Source organism: Esox lucius, chromosome 1, assembly GCF_011004845.1.
Source record: "Esox lucius isolate fEsoLuc1 chromosome 1, fEsoLuc1.pri, whole genome shotgun sequence".
In the NCBI taxonomy this organism is placed as follows: domain Eukaryota; kingdom Metazoa; phylum Chordata; class Actinopteri; order Esociformes; family Esocidae; genus Esox; species Esox lucius.
In genome coordinates this window covers 36,439,830-36,460,277 of record NC_047569.1, presented here as the reverse complement: position 1 = coordinate 36,460,277, position 20,448 = coordinate 36,439,830, and the positions used below count along the sequence as shown (strand labels likewise).

The 20,448-nt window shown below is 42.2% G+C and overlaps 1 protein-coding gene across 3 annotated transcripts in view; it reads left to right on the top strand.

Annotated features, from left to right (window-relative positions):
• Window positions 1-20,448, top strand: part of slc8a2b (solute carrier family 8 member 2b) — a 93,843-nt gene that overhangs the window by 44,029 nt on the left and 29,366 nt on the right. For all 3 annotated transcript variants that reach the window (XM_020047070.2, XM_020047072.3, XM_010898539.3), the window contains exon 2: window positions 19,917-20,409. In XM_020047070.2, coding sequence (XP_019902629.1) covers window positions 20,020-20,409 — 390 coding nt within the window. In that variant the 5' untranslated portion in view covers window positions 19,917-20,019. The remainder of the gene's footprint in view (window positions 1-19,916; window positions 20,410-20,448) is intronic.

Genomic DNA, 20,448 nt, shown 5'->3' with positions numbered 1-20,448 from the left:
CCCAGGCTGATGTGCTCTCACTGCCCTCTTCCTGATGTCCTCTGAGGTCTCCTTTCCTCTCGGCATGGTGTGTTTTACATTCTCCTGCATGGGTGACACCAATCTGATCAGATTTCATGTCTCTTTATCAGAGTCCTGCCTTCTTTGCTAAAGATCCATCCTTTTATTGTTTCCTGTGGTACCCAATGAATCCACCTGATTCGACTTACCTACTTGATTTAACAAAGGCAACTTGGGCTTCACTTGTATTTGCAGCTGCACTCATTTGTTTTTGTTTGTTTGGTTTTCCTCAAAACCAACATACTATAAACTATAAACCGGTTATGTCAGATAATAAATAAAATAAATAAAAATGTCTTGGCGAACACAAAAGAAAATCTATAATTGCACAAGGGTTTCACATACCGTCAAGCAGCACTGTATGATTCATGCAACATATGGAGGATGGAGCAACTCTCAGTCTCAGCCCTATACACCCTAAAGCCCATCCATTCCATTGGATTTCGAAAAAGGCCGGCTAGCTGGGGATTTCACTGCATATCCAAAATGGGGAAACATGAACCCAGCCCAACTCGGTCATAGCCAATCATAATCTAATTGGTCTGGCCTGACCTTTTCTCAGAACAGGAAAACATTTGAAAAGTCCTCTATTACCCTGATACTGAATGTGTTCTGGTACCAAAAGGTTGATGCCAGCACGGCAAACATTTTTGTCCTTCTGTCCCAGAGCAAATGCTTGTTTAAATGTGTATCAGTCACTGTCAGTGTATCAGTGTGTGTGTGTGTGTGTGTGTGTGTGTGTGTTTGGCTTTGTGGGAGTGAGGGAGTCAGGCTGGATTACTTAAGGCGATTGAATTTGCCTAATGTGAGTCAGTCTTCCCTTTGGGTAGATAGATGGGCCTGGACCAATCGATCAGGGATGTCGCTCCTTTGAGTTACTGCATTCATGGGATTGGAGGCCTAGCCAAATCAATGCTTCTGCACAGCCAATCAGATTGGGCTTTGTCTTGCCTATGTTGGTTTGTCTGTATCTCCGGACACTTTCGGGGCGACTCTAATCAACCACTAGCTGATATAACATACGGCATTTCAGCAATTGCTTTCGTAGACTGGGATGGACATGACTGCGCTATCAGGAAGTCCATGTTTGTGTAACTGCGAACATGTGAACAGTTTATACAGAATCAAAATACATGTGTAGAGGCTGATTAGGGCGGATCACAGACAGTTATACACATGCAATATCCTCCTACAATAACCAATGACTTGTCAGCAGGACAGAAATTTTTTTTAGTATGTAATATTAGTTTTCCTCTTTCTCTGGGTCTTCCAGGCCCACTGGCTTATCAGACAGAGTGTGTGGGAGGGGTGGGGGATGGAGGGAGGGCTGATGTAGAGTATGGCTTACTTGATTTATTTCCTACTGTGACAGGAAGGGACACATGTCTTCAGCCTGAGGCTGTGCTGGGTGATATGGTTTAAAGTAATATCTTGATTTCTTTTAAATATACTGCTTTTCCAAAAGTCAACAGTAATGGAATTTATTTAGCGCGTGTGAAATGTATTATATCTGGTGGACATCAGGCATAAGCCCCATAAACAGCAACATTAATAAAATACCCTACTCTGTAACTGTAACACAACAGCAGGCCCCACTCTGTAACACAACACCTGACCCACTCTGTAACAGTAAGACAACACTAGACCCCACTCTGTAACAGTAACACAACACCTGACCCACTCTGTAACAGAAACACAACACTAGGCCCCACTCTGTAACAGTAACACAACACCAGACCCACTCTGTAACAGTAACACAACACCAGACCCCACTCTGTAACAGTAACACAACACCAGGCCCCACTCTGTAACAGTATCACAACACAAGACCCACTCTGTAACAGTAACACAACACCAGGCCCCACTCTGTAACAATAACACAACACCTGACCCACTCTGTAACAGTAAGACAACACAAGACCCCACTCTGTAACAGTAACACAACACCAGGCCCCACTCTGTAACAGTATCACAACACCAGGCCCCACTCTGTAACAGTAAGACAACACAAGACCCCACTCTGTAACAGTAACACAACACCTGACCCACTCTGTAACAGAAACACAACACTAGGCCCCACTCTGTAACAGAAACACAACACTAGGCCCCACTCTGTAACAATAACACAACACCAGGCCCCATTCTGTAACAGAAACACAACACCAGGTCCCACTCTGTAAAGATCGGCCTACTTGCAGCTCGTCATCTTCTAAACTGTGCAGTCAGTCAGTCAGGAAGAGTTAAGCAAATGATTTGGCATAAACCTGCTATTTCTGACAATAAAGTAAAGCTTTTAAATTCTATCTTTTTCAAAACTCCTAACATTCAATCTGTTCTCATTTAAGTTTCTTTAAAGCCTTTGTGCTTGATGCTGAGAGGAACTGGCCTCTTCCATTTACTGGTGTTCATCATCTATTCATTCAGTTCTAGTATGGGTCTGTATTCAACCAGATCTTTGTGTTTAACCGGCAGCACAATTACCCCACTAATCTATACTTTGACCTATCACATCTGATTTGTCAAAAGACCAGTTTGGGGGAAAAAGTGGATTTATTTCACCTTTTTTATACTTGATGTAAGATGGTTTATCACCTTGAAAAAAGCATATGGAGCAAGAGGAATTGTCATGTACTATAGTATGTAATTACATTTTCTTTAAAATTATAGAAACTTCAACTGCCGCCATCAGTGCAAGTAATCAAGGCATGTGGGCATGTTAGAAATAAAAATCTCAGCTAAGTGAAAATGTCCATCTTGGGCATGGAGTTCACCAGAGCTTCCCAGATGCCACTGGTGTCCTCTTCCACTCCTCCATGATGACATCACGGAGCTGGTGGATGTTAGAGACCTTGCGCTTTGAGGATGCCCCACAGATGCTCAATAGGGTTTAGGTCTGGAGACATGCTTGGCCAGTCCATCACCTTTACCCTCAGCTTCTTTAGCAAGGCAGTGGCCATCTTGGAGGTGTGTTTGGGGTCGTTATCCTGTTAGAATACTGCCCTGCGGCCCAGTCTCCGAAGGGAGGGGATCATGCTCTGCTTCAGTATGTCACAGTACATGTTGGCATTCATGGTTCCCTCAATGAACTGTAGCTCCCCAGTGCTGGCAGCACTCATTCAGCCCCAGACCAAGACACTCTTACAGCCATACTTGACTGTAGGCAAGACACACTTGTCTTTGTACTCCTCAGCTGGTTGCCGCCACACATGCTTGACACCATCTGAGCCAAATAAGTTTATCTTGTTCTAATCAGACCACAGGACATGGTTCCAGTAATCCATGTCCTTAGTCTGCTTGTCTTCAGCAAACTGTTTGCAGGCTTTCTTGTGCATCATCTTTAGAAGAGACTTCCTTCTGGGATGTCAGCCATTGTTACGTCCCCAGTGCTTTCTTTTGCTCTGTGTTCGTATGTGTTTTTGTCCCTTGGTGTTCTATGTGGTGGTTGCAGGCTAATTGGCTTCCTGATCGCCGGTTGCGGCTGATTGGTCAGTTTTGGGCTGATTGGAGAGCCCCTACGCCCGCTTGTCAGTGGTTGCAGCTGGTTTTGCCTGCATATAAGCCACAGTTCTAGTGTCTCACAGGGAGAGTTACACATGCTGTTGCTTTTGATCTGTGTTGCTATCTGTAAGGTAGAAGGAACGTTTGTGATTAAGTGTTGTGGCAAGTGTCTGTGTTCAATCTTTACGAGCATTGTGTGTTGTGGCAATTGTTTGTGTTCAAAACGTTTTCATTTGTTTCCAGGGGGAAGGGGAAAGCCATTGTGCTTTAGGCAAGAGGCCCTGGGGCATACACCTCCCATAGCTTTACTCTGTCTAAAACCACCAGGTCAGACCTGGGCGGACCACCCCCTGTAGTTTGGTTAGAGCACCGGCGCAAGAGGTGCTAGTGAGGTAAGATCTCGGTTTGACAGGTAAGGTAGGTTTCGAGGGTTTGGGTTTACTTTTATGTTCTTTGCTTTGGTTCTGTCCAGCCCCTTTTCCCTGAATTACCGTTACGTTAATTAAATAGTCCTGTGAACGGTAGTCCCGTCTCTGTCATCCATACTCACACCCACGACCCCATACCCATTCTGACAAGTCCTAGGGTGCTTTACGTGTAGCGGGGTGTTGCGCTCTCTCCTCTGGGAGGCGTGCGTAACAGCCATGCAGACCAATTTGATGCAGTGTGCGGCGTATGGTCTGAGCACTGACAGGCTGACCCCCCACCCCTTCAACCTCTGCAGCAATGCTGGTAGCACTCATACATCTATTTCCCAAAGACAACCTCTGGATATGACACTGAGCATGTGCACTCAGCTTCTTTGGTCGACCATGGCAAGGCCTGTTCTGAGTGTAACCTGTCCTGTTAAACCGCTGTATGGTCTTGGCCACCGTGCTGCAGCTCAGTTTCAGGGTCATGTCAATCTTCTTATAGCCTAGGCCATCTTTATGTAGAGCAACAATAATTTTTTCAGATCCTTAGAGAGTTCTTTGTCATGAGGTGCCATGTTGAACTTCCAGTGACCAGTATGAGGGAGTGTGAGAGGGATAACACCAAATTTAACACACCTGCACCCCATTCACACCTGAGACCTTGTAACACTAACGAGTCATATGACACTGGGGAAGGAAAATGGCTAATTTGGCCCGATTTGGACATTTTCACTATAGGGGTGTATTCCAGCGGTTTAGACATTAATGGCTGTGTGTTGTGTTATTTTGAGGGGACAGCAAATGTACACTGTTATACAAGCTGTACACTCACTACTTTACATTGCACCAAAGTGTAATATCTTCAGTTTTGTCACATGAAAAGATATACTCAAATATTTACAAAAATGTGAGGGGTGTACTCACTTTTGTGAGTTACTGTACAATCAGGGATGTAACTAGAAAATCATGGATGGGTGGATAAACCTCGGCATACTCCCCAAAATAGTTTTTCATGTATTTTTAGAGTAACAACGGGTGTAAAATCTATCAAAATAAGGTTATATTTGGTCAAGATTGGTTAAAAGAATACCCGTCTCAAAGTTTGTTAGACACTGATCTAATATGACTTAAAATCTAAATAAAGAAATTAAAGTCCACTCTGTCCTCATCCATCCAAAACCAACAAAAGATCAACACCATCACAAAAACAAACATGAATCTGTGTAACACGCACATTAGAAACTGTGTTCCTAATGATTATTAGTGACAAATGTTCGCTAGCATGTCATTAATGGGAAATTCATATTTTCAGTAGTTGTCGCAAAAAAATTCCTACTGAAAATATGAAAGCCCTCCTAAAATAGGCCTACCGACGTCCCTGCATATCATATCTATACATATCATATCTATACATATCATACCTATACATATCTATACATATCATATCTATACATATCATACCTATACATATCTATAGATGTCATACCTATTCATCTCTATACATATTATATCTACACATATCATATCTATACATATCATCTCTACACATCTACATATATCATACCTATACATCTCTATACATATCATATCTATGCATATCATACCTATACACATCTATACATATCATATCTACACATACCTATATATATCATACCTATACATATCTATTCATATCGTATCTATACATACCTATACATATCATATCTATACATATCTATACATATCATATCTATACATATCTATATATAGCATATGCATACATATCTTATATTTATGTTATTCAGCAGACATTTTTTATGCAGAGTGATGTAAAGTTGTGTATACAATTTTCTTATTTTCTTCTCGTGCTGGCTCAATGGTAATTGAACACACAAACCATAGTGTTGCAAGAGAGGAAGAGTACTTACAAAGTCAGATGAGACCAACTATATACTGCTTTGTGCTGTCGAGAAGATGGAGGAAGTGATGATGAATCGTATTGATAGCGTGGTCTACAGACCTGTTGGCTTGAGGGAGGTGTCAATTATGGTTTTGAGATTTGACAGGAAAAGGTGTGAATTACATGAATCACTATGAATCACTGATTTCCTCCTATTTTACAAGCAGTTCAGCTAAAGTGTGGACAGAAGGCATACAGTCTGTTATTTGGTTCTGCATATTAATTCCAAGAGAACAGTTCTACAGATTTGGTTGTTGTTGGAAAAAATCAACAAGGTTCATTTTTTGATACAGTTTTGCTATTGTCATTCTTGTGTTCTTTACTGAAAACAGCAAACTGAGTGCTATTACAGGAAATAATATGGTCCCCCAGAGAAAGAGACAGTATTAAGCAATTAAACACAAAGATTTGCTAAACAAATAAATGACTCAAAAGATCAGTTTTCCTTTGTTAATTAATGATTCAGTTCAGTTAAGTAATTCAAAAATGACATCACTAGCACTCTGATGATGCACAGGGATGTGTGTGTCTGTGCATGTGTCTGTGCATGTGTCTGTGCATGTGTCTGTGCATGTGTCTATGCATGTGTCTGTGCATGTGTTTGTGCATGTGTCTGTGCATGTGTCTGTGCGTGTCGGGGAGTGTTCCCTGGGCTTGGACCTATTCCACACCATGGGGCTCATTAAACAAAGGCTGGCCTGACATCATCCTAGGAAGAGTGAGCGAATGATGGAGAGACCGAATCATACAGAATGACTGAGGTTACTCACACTGTACACGTTATCCTTCAATGGCCCAAAGCTAGCGCTATTTAGACATGTGATCGTGTTTGCACGTATGGGGCTCTATTTGCTCCTTCCCTGCACAATGGGACTCATTAAACCATGGTAGAGTGGACAACATCCTGAGGAAAATAACAAATGAGAGAGACTGCATCAGACAGCAGGACTGGGTGAATGACGGGTTCATCTACAGTAGACTCTTTCAGTGTGGTATTATTTCCTACCCATTTCTACATGCATCGTGCGTCCAGAATCAACTTCCTGTGAAAATAATGTCAACAGTTTCTAGGAGAATGTTTAAGTGAGCAGCAGACATGCAGCTGACCTCATGTCTCCCTCTTCATCCAGCTACAATAACAGTACTACACTGTGGCAGAACTATATCATAGCAGTACTATACTATAGCAGTACTGTACCGTAGATGTACTATAGATGTACTGTAACTGTACTATGGCAGTACTACATTATAGCAGTATCTGGGGTTTGGGGTCATTAACACCACTGATGAACCATTAAAGACACACTACAGTCTATTTACTATAGACTGTTTACTATAGTCTATTTACTATAGACTGTTTACTATAGACTGTTTACTATAGTCTATTTACTATAGACTGTTTACTATAGTCTATTTACTATACACTGTTTACTATAGTCTATTTACTATAGACTGTTTACTATAGTCTATTTACTATAGACTGTTTACTATAGTTTATTTACTATAGACTGTTTACTATAGTCTATTTACTATAGATTGTTTACTATAGTCTATTTACTATAGACTGTTTACTATAGTCTATTTACTATAGACTGTTTACTCTAGTCTATTTACTATAGACTGTTTACTATAGTCTATTTACTATTGACTATTTACTATAGTTTATTTACTATAGACTGTTTTCTATAGTCTATGTACTATAGACTGTTTACTCTAGTCTATTTACTATAGACTGTTTACTATAGTCTATTTACTATAGACTGTTTACTATAGTTTATTTACTATAGACTGTTTACTATAGTCTTACTAGTCTGTTTGCTAAAGTCTGTTAATCGTAATGTATTTTCAACAGCTGTGTACAAAATAAATGGTATTTAAACATTATTTTCAAAATGTAAAATGTAACTTTCATAAATGTTATATTACAGTTAACATTTAAATTAAAAAACTGAATTGCAGTTCCTCTGACTGGGGGCTCTTTATCAAGCCACAGGCTCGCTTATCTCTCCCTCTTGGTGAAACGCTTCACTTATTCTGTTGGCAGGCGTTCTGGCTGAGCCTTGTAAGTTGAATGCTGTGGGACCTTGGGTTCTTCAGTTATCTGCATACTGGAAAAGTCAAATGTATATCTGGTGTTTTGTCACCTCAAAAGCCTAGCCTAGGTATCTCAGAAATGTACAAGTATGTGTTTGAGAAGTGTTATTTTGTAAGGTACTGTTATATTTGCTTTTTATTTCAGTTATTTGTGTTGATATGGGATTCCGTGAGATAATACCTCATGTGAAATATTATGTTGCCTTGCATTCATTTTGGCTTTAAACGTAAGATTTTAAGAATTTCTGGAAGTTTTATGCTAGGCTGTAACGGTGCGTATTTCAAGGTGGTAACACATCTGCAATACACCAGGCAGTATTATCAGCAAGTGAATTATGCAACAGGCTACTTACACCACACTGTACCTCCTCCCCTCCAACCTTTTCTCCATCCCTTGTCTGATGTTGTCCTATTTAATGTTCATTGTATCATCTTTCCATGTGTCGTCATGTGACTTGTGTACCAAGACCAGTCGGTGATGTCACCGTGATGTTAACCTCCATCCCCAGGGTAACGCCAAAGTACTTCCTGTCTGGAAGATGGATCTCAGAGTGTTCAGGCCCCCTTGTGTACCGTCTCCTCCTCCCCCACAGCCGTCCGACAGGTGATTGGGGACAAAGTAGATCATTAGGCTAGATGATTGGCCTGGAACGTAACCATCAGTTCTGTTTGTTGGTGAGATAAGAGATGATGGATGGAGTGTTTGAGTGTGTTAGATCGTGTGTGGCAGTGCACTTCTCAGAGGTTGTCTCTTTCTTCACCCCTCATTGCCTCCTATTTCGCTCTCTCCTCACCCGTCACTATTTCCTCCTCTTCCTCCTCTCTCTCCTCCCACCTCACTGCCTTCCTCCTCCTCACTCCTCACATCTCACTACCTCCTCCTCTCTCCTAATATTTCACAACCTTCTCCTCCTCCTCTCTCTCCTCACATCTCACTACCTCCTCCTCCTCTCTCTCCTAACGTTTTACAACCTCCTCCTCCTCTCTCTCCTCACATCTCACTACCTCCTCCTCCTCTCTCGCCTAACGTTTCACAACCTCTTCCTCCTCCTCTCTCTCCTCACATCTTACTACCTCCTCCTCCTCTCTCTCCTAATGTTTCACAACCTCCTCCTCCTCCTCCTCTCTCTCCTCACATCTCACTACCTCCTCCTCCTCTCTCTCCTAACATTTCACAACCTCCTCCTCCTCCTCTCTCTCCTCACATCTCACTACCTCCTCCTCCTCTCTCGCCTAATGTTTCACAACCTCCTCCTCCTCCTCCTCTGTCTCCTCACATCTCACTACCTCCTCCTTCTTCTCTATCTCCTCTAACCCACGCTGCTTCCTCCTCCTCTCTCTCTTCACACCTACCTGCCTCCTCCTTCACACGCCTCACTGCCATCCTTTTCCACCTCTGCTCATACTCCTACTTCTTGGTTCAGTCTATCAAGACGTGATTATTTTTCGATGCTCTTAAGTGAGATTGCATTTGTACTCAAGAAGACAATGTCAGGTTGAACCTGAAGAACAGTAATATGACAGAGTATGGTTCCAGTTTTTGTAACAATATTACAGATACTGATCTAAAATGTATCTCACGCTAAAACCTCTGACTGCTTTTGTAGTGACAGGTTGGTGCAAAGTGCCCAGTGACTGTGAGCCTTCAAATGTTTGTTAATTTATGATACCAGCTATTATATATTATTTTAGAATAAAACCATTTTACCCCTCTGTGGTGAAACGCCAGGTCCACACCTGGTTTAGTCTGTAGAGTGTGAGGCTTTTGGCTGTTTAACATCAAGTAATCTAAAAGTAAAGTAACTGATTAATAAGTATTTTACTTACTTTGTAAAAAAGAAGTAATGCATAATATATTACTATTTTTGAGTAACAGCTCCCTCTTGTTGGCTTGCGCCTTTCATGCCTTTCTCTCAGTCTTTTCTCCTTTCTATCTGCCCATGTCTCCTCTTCCCTTCCAGACTTTGCCTACAACTTTCACTCTCTCATCTCCCGCCCCACCTTACTCCTCTCTCCTGCTCCCTCTCTACACACCCTCCTCTCCCTCATCTTCGTTTAATATAGCTCCCCCTTCCCCCCTCACTCACTCCCCTCCCCGCTCTCTCTACCTGCCGCTCTCACTCCCTCCCTCCTGAGTGGGCAGGTTACAGAGTGTGTTCAGAGGTGCGTGTGTTAACTGGAGGAGACGACTGTGTCCGTTGCCCGTTTCAGGCCATTTCCCATGGTGCTCGCTGAGGGTCGTGACCCTGGGAAGTGAGGGACGCCATCATCCACATCTGACATCATTTGCTCGCCATCACGCCCGCTGTGTACCAAGATGCCTCTGTGTTCTCTGCTCACGGGTTGCATTGGCTAATGACATGCAGGGGATTTAAGGACAGTGGATTCTTCACAGATCGTGGAAGACGGCTGTGTGATTACTACTGTATAGTCTCTGGCAGATGATATAATAGTAGGAATTCTGCGTTATTAATAAAGGATTGAGCTCAGCGCCGACTTCTCTTTGAAAATGGCAACTTAATTATATCATCCCGGGAATCTGCTGTGTCATAAATTTGGTAATGATGCCCTTATGGTAGAATATGAAAGGGTTTGATCCTAAAATATCTGCCCAGTGAAAATCTGACTTTTCTAAGTTCATATTTTGTTTGAGCATTCTGAAATAATGTTGTAGACTTATGCTGCGCTCATATTACCAGTCAAAACTTAAACTGGCCAAAATGTCAAATAACTTGACATAAGCCCCACCTCAAACACATTTCTCTTAACACTGTTTCATAAAAACACTCAAGAGGATAAAAACACTCAAGTCAAGAGTTTGAACTTGCCAATCAGCAGGCTAGACAACGATGAGCTGCCCAACCACTACGCACTCAAGTAAATGTTTTGTACAATTATGTTGTGGAACTACCACGCCATTTCTACACAGAAAAACTGCTTTTTAAACATGTGTATTAGACTTTCTTTGGAAGGTAAACTATATATATATTTTTGTGCCGATCAGTCATTAATGCCAACCAGGTTAATGGTGAATGCTGTCATTATTAGCATTTTACTTGTATTACTAGCATTTCTGCACCCCTTCTTGTTCCCTTTTTTTCTTTCTCTAATGCATAATTTCATACTTAATCACACAATCTCACACACAAAAACACACAATATACAAACAGACAGGCAGACAGACCGACAGTCATACAGACAGACACAATACTATGTAAGTAGTATTATATCTTATTTCAATGTCGCCCAACAGATTTGGGATTGTTAAAGATCATGGCAAGCTTTTCTCACCTCATTCTCTAACTTTTTACCTCTGCATTTTGGGGTAAAAGTTTGTAAGTAAACATTTCACTGTCAATACTTGTTATTTACAAAGCGTGTGACAGTTTGATTTGATTTGACAAGGAAAAATCTTTCATGAGTTAGGATGTTTGTTTCTGGGTGGTTAGACCAGCTCAGAGAGTCAGAGAAACGGGGCCATAACAGACATAGATTTGTGTTGAATCCTAGGACGATATGCCTTATTTGGGAGGCAGTTTGGCAGCCATTTGGCACCCCACTCAAAAAATGTATTTTATGTTGCTATGTGCTAGATATTCAATTATCTAAGCTATTTATTTATTATTATTTCAGGACTGGCCAACACCACTTTCAACTTGTTGTCATTTCCATGTCTATGGGCAGGTAGTGTAAGGAAGACATCACCAGATCCAGTTCGTCATCACATTACACTCCATTGAGCCAACCAGAATCATTTATTTCAAAAGCAACAGCATATACCATCTTCGTTCATCCACCGTCTTCTGTGGACACCGCGTATTTCTAAAGGCCAACATACTTTGAGGTAATGTTGTTATTTTAGCTCACAAATGTAAGGGTGTGTAATTTCATAATTTAGCGGTCTTGCGAACACACACTGGCAAGACAAAGGATGAAGCAAGGATACTTTTGGGCAAATTACACTTAATTAATTGGAATAATGTGCTGGAGCAGTGCTCACTGTGCTTTCTTTCTTAAATATATTTTTTTTCAAGTAAAACCATGATAGAGGAATTATCTGTAGGAGGGCTTTAATTGTTTAATGGTAGAGGCGTTCATTAAAATGTTCAACATTCCAAATCCCAGATTTATGGATTTTGTCATCTTATTAACTAGAATAGCAATGAAAAACAAAACTATTTTTGTACACTTGATTGATTATCTTGGCAAAATAAAACCCTTGCTAAAAGGGATTTGTAAACATTTGAGAAATATTGTATATCCATATGGAAATCTTCTAGGTGCTTTAATTTCAGCTTATGAAACACATATTTCATTAAGAAATATTTTAGAAAAGTATACCAAGCAATGGCAAACAGGGTGGCTAGTATAGATAACTTTATCTTAATGTTATAAAGCTAAATGTTATTACAGAGAAATATTTCATTACCTCAAATCTAGAAAAATACTGTAATTGGAATGTTAAACTTTGTAATTGGAGTTGTTTATGTAATTGGAATTGTTTATGTAATCAATACTCATGTTGTTTTTTTGACCTAGTGCTCAATCGACTACTTGTGAGATCTGACCCAGGATGCCCAGCATGGCTCTTGACAACGTATGGGTCACCTAATCAATGGGTGTGAATACAATTTGCTAGACATCTCTGGTATCAGGTCCTAGCCAATGTTAGCCACCAAGCTAATATTTATTCTATGGAGTAATGGCAATTCTGTAAACAAACAATAGATTGAAGGCCACCACCTAGTGATCAGGAGCAGTGCTCACTGTGCTTCCATTCCTTCGTTATTTATATCAAGAAAATGCACAACAGAGAAATCCTTTGGAGGAGGGCTTTAATTGTGTAATGGTAGAGGTTCTCCACTGGGATCTCTGTTGATTTCAGAAACCTGCTCAGCCCAATCACCCCGTGTCTACAGGTCAATGCTCTTTGAGATTAAACATGTCCTTCAAGATTATTTCTCTTCAGAAATCAAGCCCTGTTTCCGGCGGGCAATATAGTGGTGTGGTAGAGTATTGTGTCGAGATCAGGCGTGGATTGTTTTATTTAATGTAATTTGTGAACGAGTTCAGATGGCCTGGCAAAAGTCATCATCATTGTGTATTACGTACCATGAACTGTTCAAGCTGCTGAATCTGTACCCGATTCCCGGGTACATAACCTACTACTTTGGAAAAATGTCATAATGTCACATTGTTTAGCGAATAACTGCCACTGCTGTCCATCAGCCCCACATGAGGCTCCGAGCAGAGCTCATCTCCTTCCCAACACAAGTCACCAAGTTTCCAGAAGCTTCTTAACCGTTCAAGCCAGTTGACAAGTGGTGCAAATGTGGCACTTCAATCCAAGGAGTGCGGTTCACCCATGTCGATGTGCTACATGTGTATAAAATACATGGGCATGTTCGTTGTGTTTAAAATGAAGCTTGATGCAGGTCTGCATTAAACAATGCACTACATGCACTATAAAATGCACTACACAATGCACTACATGCACTATACAATGCACTACACAATGCACTATACAATGCACTACATGCACTACACAATGCACTACATGCACTATACAATGCACTACACAATGCACTACACAATGCACTACATGCACTATACAATGCACTACACAATGCACTACACAATGCACTACATGCACTACACAATGCACTACATGCACTATACAATGCACTACATGCACTATAAAATGCACTACATGCACTATACAATGCACTACATGCACTATAAAATGCACTACATGCACTATAAAATGCACTACATGCACTATAAAATGCACTACATGCACTATACAATGCACTACATGCACTATACAATGCACTACATGCACTATAAAATGCACTACATGCACTATACAATGCACTACATGCACTATACAATGCACTACATGCACTATAAAATGCACTACACAATGCACTACATGTGGAACAGGGTGCGGTGTGGAACTTATCATTACTTCCTGTGTAATGAGAATGTCTGTTTTTACGTTACAGTCACTTAATCATTGAAAATAGCTTTTCTAAATATGTCAGTGGCGTGACCGTTTCCCTAGAGAGTGCCTACTGTACCCTGGTTAGAATCACTTCCATCCTCCTCCCCGTCTGGGATTTCAAATCTGTCAGACTTCCTCTAAATTTGCCTGAACAGAAGAGCACATCTCTCTGGGCTGACAAACTCAATGACTATGCATATTCTAGTATTTGATCCGAAGTTTGAAAGCGTGTGTGTTTGTGTGAACATACGTGTGCCTGTGTGTGTGGCTACATTTAGCCTGTGTGTGTGTTCATGTGTGTCTGAATGGCTACTGTCAGCCTGTTCATGTCTGTGTGTGTGTGTAGTGTATGGCCACGTTCAGCCTCCGGTCAGTGGGAATGAGCTGTGGAATGTGAGTGGCAATTCGGCAGTTTTGCTGATGCAGCTAGACCTGCCCCAGAGACACAGCCCCGCCCCCGTCGCCCCTGTCAACCAGGATGCTTGGAGAGCCTCCCCAGAACACACTTAGCCCCAGAGGATACTAGCCCGGACACTTGTACGTGTTGAGTCCTGCTCTCTTCTACTTCCTCAGTTCTTTACAATCCCACTTCTTCTCTCTGTCAGTCCTTCTGTGATGGATTACCCTCCCAAACCTTCACCGGGTCGCCATGGAAACATTTTGACCGTGCAGAGAATATTAAGTCACTTATCATTGCAGGACTACCCCCGGTCTGCTTCCTCTCTCTCATCTCAAACCTCTGTGTCTCTCTCTCCCCCTCACTCTCTTCCTCTCTCTCATCTCAAACCTCTGTGTCTCTCTCTCTCCCTCACTCTCTTCCTCTCTCTCATCTCACCCTGACATTCACTGCCTCCCTCTTTCTCTCTTCCTCTCTCTCTTTTCATCCTCTATTCTCCCTCTACATCACGCTTAATCCCTACTCGCTGTCGCCTCTACCCGGTTTTCAAACACATTTTCAGCTCTCTTTGTTCTTTTCTCCGGCTGCCCCCCTGCATCTCTTTCTTCAGCCTGGGAACGACTCGGGTCGCAGAGTAACACGTTATGTTACCCCGAAACAGGGAGCGCAGCCCAAATGGGACAATATTCAATAAGGTTACGCCCTTCTCCGAAGACCAACTCTTTCTTACGTTCCGATACACTGAACTCTGTATGGATACCCTGTCGTCCATACACAGCGAATAGGGTGTCATATGAGATATTCCCGGGTGTCATATGAGATATTCCCGGGGGTCATATGAGATATTCCCGGGTGTCATATGAGATATTCCCGGGTGTCATATGAGATATTCCCATACTCCCTCCCCCAGAACCCCCAACCACCCACTCTGTTGCTTGGTATTCTTGGCATGGCAGTGTGGGGCTGGAGATGCAGTTGGGTGGATTGATGTGTGGAATATATCAGCTCTTCATCGTTGGATCTGTTAAAAACACAGAGTCCTGTTGAGCTATTATCCTGAGGAGACGAAGACCGAACGACACTGAGCCCGGGCTGAGGTTGATCGAAGGGGAGACAGTCAAATAGAAAACAGAAGTAACTGTTAATTACCGTTTACATTTTCGTAAAAGAAATGTGCAAGTATTTTCAATGATTTCTCACCAAGGACTATAAGTTATAGCTTTATTTGTACACTGAACAAAATTATAAACACTTTTGTTTTTGCCACCATTTATCATGAGCTGAACTCAAAGATCTAAGACTTTCTCGATGTACACAAAAGGCCTCTTTCTCTCAAATATTGTTCACAATTCTGTCTAAATCTGTGTTAGTGAGCACTTCTCCTTTGCAGAGATAATCCATCCACTTCACAGGTGTGGCATATCAAGATGCTGATTAGACAGCAATTATTCGTTGTCCATAACACACGCCTGCCCATACCATAACCCCACCGCCACCATGGGCCACTCGATCCACAACATTGACATCACCCACACGATGCTGTCTGCCATCTGCCCTGTACAGTAAAAACCGGGATTCATCCGTGAAGAGAACACCTCTCCAAAGTGCCAGACGCCATCAAATGTGAGCATTTTCCTACACAAGTCGATTACGACAACGAACTGCAGTCAGGTCGAGACCCCGATGAGGACGACAAGCATGCAGATGAGCTTCCCTGAGACGGTTTCTGACAGTTTGTGCAGAAATTCTTTGGTTCTGCAAACCGATTGTTGCAGCAGCTGTCCGGGTGGCTGGTCTCAGACGATCTTGGAGGTGAAGATGGTCTGCGGTGGTGAAGCCGGTTGGATGTACTGCCAAATTCTCTGAAACGCTTTTGGAGACGGCTTATGGTAAATTAACATTCAATTCACGGGCAACAGCTCTGGTGGACATTCCTGTAGTCAGCATGCCAATTGCACCCTCCCTCAAAACTTGTGAAATCTGTGGCATTGTGCTGTGTGATGGAACTGCACATTTTAGAGTGGCCTTTTATTGTAGCCAGCAAAGGAGAAATGAAGGAGAAGTGCCCACTAACACAGATCTAGACAGATTTGTGAACAATATTTGAGAGAAATAGGCCTTTGGTTTACATAGAGAAAGTCTTAGATCTTGAGTTCAGAGAAAAAAAGGGGTTGTGTTTATAATTTTGTTCAGTGTATATTTAATTAATAATTACATTCTGAATTGCGCTGCACACTGGTTGGTGTGTATGTGTGTTCGAGAGAAGGTTTGCGGGGGTGACATGTTTTGAAACTAGCTTTGAGTGAGATTTCCTAAAGTCATAGGCTAATGAAGTAGCTTTCTTATTTGCTTGATAAAGGCTGCGGCTTTTGTGGAGTTATGGTAAAGATGCTTAGAGGGTGCGTTGTGGGGGGCATTGTGGGGGTTAGTGTGATACTGTTATTGTAGCACCACTAAACTGACAGGCTACCTAATTACCTGTGAGGAATTGGTGTACCGTCGAGCATGGTGAGCTTTCTACAGGTTACAGCAGGGGTGGATCATGTGTCCTGGAAAATTTCAGCTAAATGCATCACCAGTCAAACACAATTCCTTGAAATATAAGGGTATCGTCTTTGTACTTCAGGCTACAAGCAATTTTAATGTTGCTTTATAAGGTTCTCAACAATAGCTTATCTGTCATTATCCTTCCATACTGCCATTGTGTGAATAACAACCCGTCAAAGCATACTGTTGAGTGGTGTTTTCTGCATACCATTTTACATTGTTTCCTTTATTATTATTATTATTCATTTTACCTTTCAAACTAAACAGACAGTCATCTCTTGCAATACTATATGCACATGAAAAAACTATATTTGCACATTTATCTGGAAAATCACTAATTCAATATATAATAACTAAAAAAGTAGCATTTAATACTGTATTCTTTATCTAATTAATCAATTAATTGCAATGATAATCGACAGTATAATCAATTACCGAAATAGTTTGTTATACCCTTGTTGTGATCCTGTTTTTTTTATGCAGTCTCTATAACAGACAATATTATTTTGGGCTTTTGAAGTTAAGATTAGGGTAGCCTCTTAGATCAGTCCATGCTACTCAATCATTCAGTCAGATGTATTTTATGAAACCCTTTTATAACAGCAGTTGTCATACAGTGATTATACCAATACCCAGCTTAAAACCCCAAAGAGCAAGCAACAACCAGAAATGTAGTCACGATGGCCAGGAAAAACTCGGAACCTAGGAAGAAACCTAGAGAGGAACCAGACTCTGAAGGGTGGCCAGACCTCTTCTGGTTGTGCCGTTTGAAGATTATTAAGAGCACAGGACCTTTTGGGGCCACATCAGTAGTTTTGCATATTCAGATTATCAGCATATGTCAGTAGACACAAAAGCTAGATCTGCAACACAACCAGAAAGGAAAGGCCTAGTGTCATCAGGCTGGGTAGTACAAAGGCACTGAGTAAGATCTTACTAGGTTCCAGAGAAAATTAGAGGGAGCATCCAAAAGGATACCTCAGCATCAAATTCACTAACAGTAATCCCTGGCAGTGTAAGACGAGGGACTGAGACAGGGGTCCAGAGAAACTGTGGCCCCATCCAAACAAAACACCAGACAGGACCAACTAGGCAGGAAATAGCTCCACACCAATTTGCCAAGCAGCCGACCTCCAAAGGGGAAACCAACCAAGTGAGTGTGTACGTAGTGTGCTTGTGTGCAAGTGGGTGTGTGTATGTGTGTGCATGCACTTATGGGCAGTATCTTATGCTATTGCTGTTTTGTTGAGACCAATTCAGTTCAAGCCCATGAATCTAAGACGGAACTGAGCAGTAGCATCATACAATGCATTGCATAAAGCCTGTGCCATTCTGTTTGCAAATGAATCAGACTGTGGTTTTTTTGGCCAGCCTCTCAGTATCGTGATTTTGACAAAGGGATATGCCGGCATGTGTCTGTTTTGTGGGCGCATATAAAATGCTACCAAGTATGCAATAACAGTTTTCTGTCAGTTAAATCATAATCATTACTGCCTTTTTGTATTCAGTATTTCATTCAGATTCTAGTTTTGTGCCTCGGCCAAGGCAGCAGCTACTCTTCCTGGGTTCCTGACACTGTAAAAAACAGAACCCGTATGTTGAGAGAATATTATAGGACTCTATACTATGCTTGTTTGAGCGGTGTAGGCTGGTTTCGTCGAGCAGTGGTGTCACACAGTTCACATTTTATCAACAACTCTTTGACCATCACCACTGCAGTCTACTGGAAATCCAAAATCAGGCTTAACTAAAGATTTAAATGAAGCTGGGTTTTTATCAATACCACTACTCTTTGTTGTACAGAAATAGCAGTCCCTGCAAGTACCAATCATAAAAGAGCCGACAACTGTCATTTTGATTCCGAAATACGCAAAGGCTTTTGTTTAAACAGAATAGCCTGATACGTCTTTTCAGCTCAGTCAGGTGTGTTCATTTACATTTTCTTTTTTAAATGTATTCATTCGGGTTCACTTGCAAACTGCAGAGATGCTCCTGTTCCTTACATTACGGTTAAAATACTGGTACCATTACAGTTCTATTTAAATCCATAACACCAATTTTTTTAGAAATAAGTTATGATAAACTCTATAAAAAGCTGCGCTTAAATCCAACAAAACAACTCCAACAATCTTCTGTACACAAACAAGTGTATTTAGGGGGGGCCTGTAACTGCTTTCTAATGTTATGCTGGTTAGACAAGGAAAATAATGTGTGTGTGTGTGTGTGTGTGCAAACTAGTCTGTTCTGTGTTTTAAACCATAAGTTAATAAATGAGTCCATGGCACATATGGCTAATGGTTGCCATTCGTATAAGGAATTGTAGGTCCCCACAAGGATAGAATTACAAATGTTTCTGTGTGTGTGTGTGTGTGTGTGTGTGTGTGTGTGTGCGCATTTTCATATCACAGATGAAATTAGCTCCCCATATGCATAGCTGAGTAAACACGTTTGAGTGTGCGTGTGTGTTTATGTGTGTGTTTGAGTGAGCGAGAACAGGTGTCTTCCCTACAGTCCATCCTCAGCCAGTCTCACATTGTTACAATAATCTGCTCAACTGGCACTGCTTTACACGTTCCCCCCCATGGAGCTCTCACTGCAGCTCCAGACCACACCATATTAATCTCCCATCACACCCGGAGAGCAAGGCTACAACACAAGAGCTTGGCTACGAAAGTGCTAGTGAACGTCAACGAGCGAGGCGGACATTGCATTACTTGTGCACGGGGAAAACCCATTCTTTACGTGCCGTTGACGTGAACCGCCCGTGTGAATGTAATTTACTGCTAATCGGGACTCATCTGAGAGAGTAGCTAATTGCTCTGGCATCTGAGCGCAAACCAGGCACTTAGCTTATATTAGCCTAGCGTACATTAGTAAAGAGTTGATCCATCTCTTTTCCATTCTCATCTATATATCTCCCTTTGTGATCTCTCCACACTTCTAACCATCTGCCTCTTCTTCTAGGTGAGCAAGTCCCAGCCTTCCCTGTCCCGCCCAGTGTCTGCACAGTGTCTACCAGTGGTCTCTTTGTCCGCCTCATCGCTCTCGTCCCCCCCAGTCCCCTGCCATGGCACTCCTCTCCACCTCTCTCTCGGCCTCTGTCCCCTTCCTCCTTTTCCTCCTCCTGCCACTGCCTCCGCCCGGCTCCCTGGAATCTCTGCGAGCGGGAGGTGGGGGCGAAGAAGAGAACCGCTCCATCTCCACCGTGTTCTATCCCTCCACCGCTCCGGAGCTCTGGGGCAACAGCAGCGTGGGACACGGCGGCAGTTCAAAGTGCACGGAGCCAGTGGTGTGCAGACCGGGTATCCTGCTGCCCGTCTGGAAGCCCCTGAGCCCCGGGCTGGGTGAACAGGTGGCCAGGGCTGTGGTCTACTTCACCTGCCTCATGTATATGTTCCTTGGAGTGTCCATCATCGCAGACCGCTTCATGGCCTCAATTGAGGTCATCACCTCGCAGGTTGGTAATGTGTTGTGGATCGTGCCGGGGTGTCTCCTC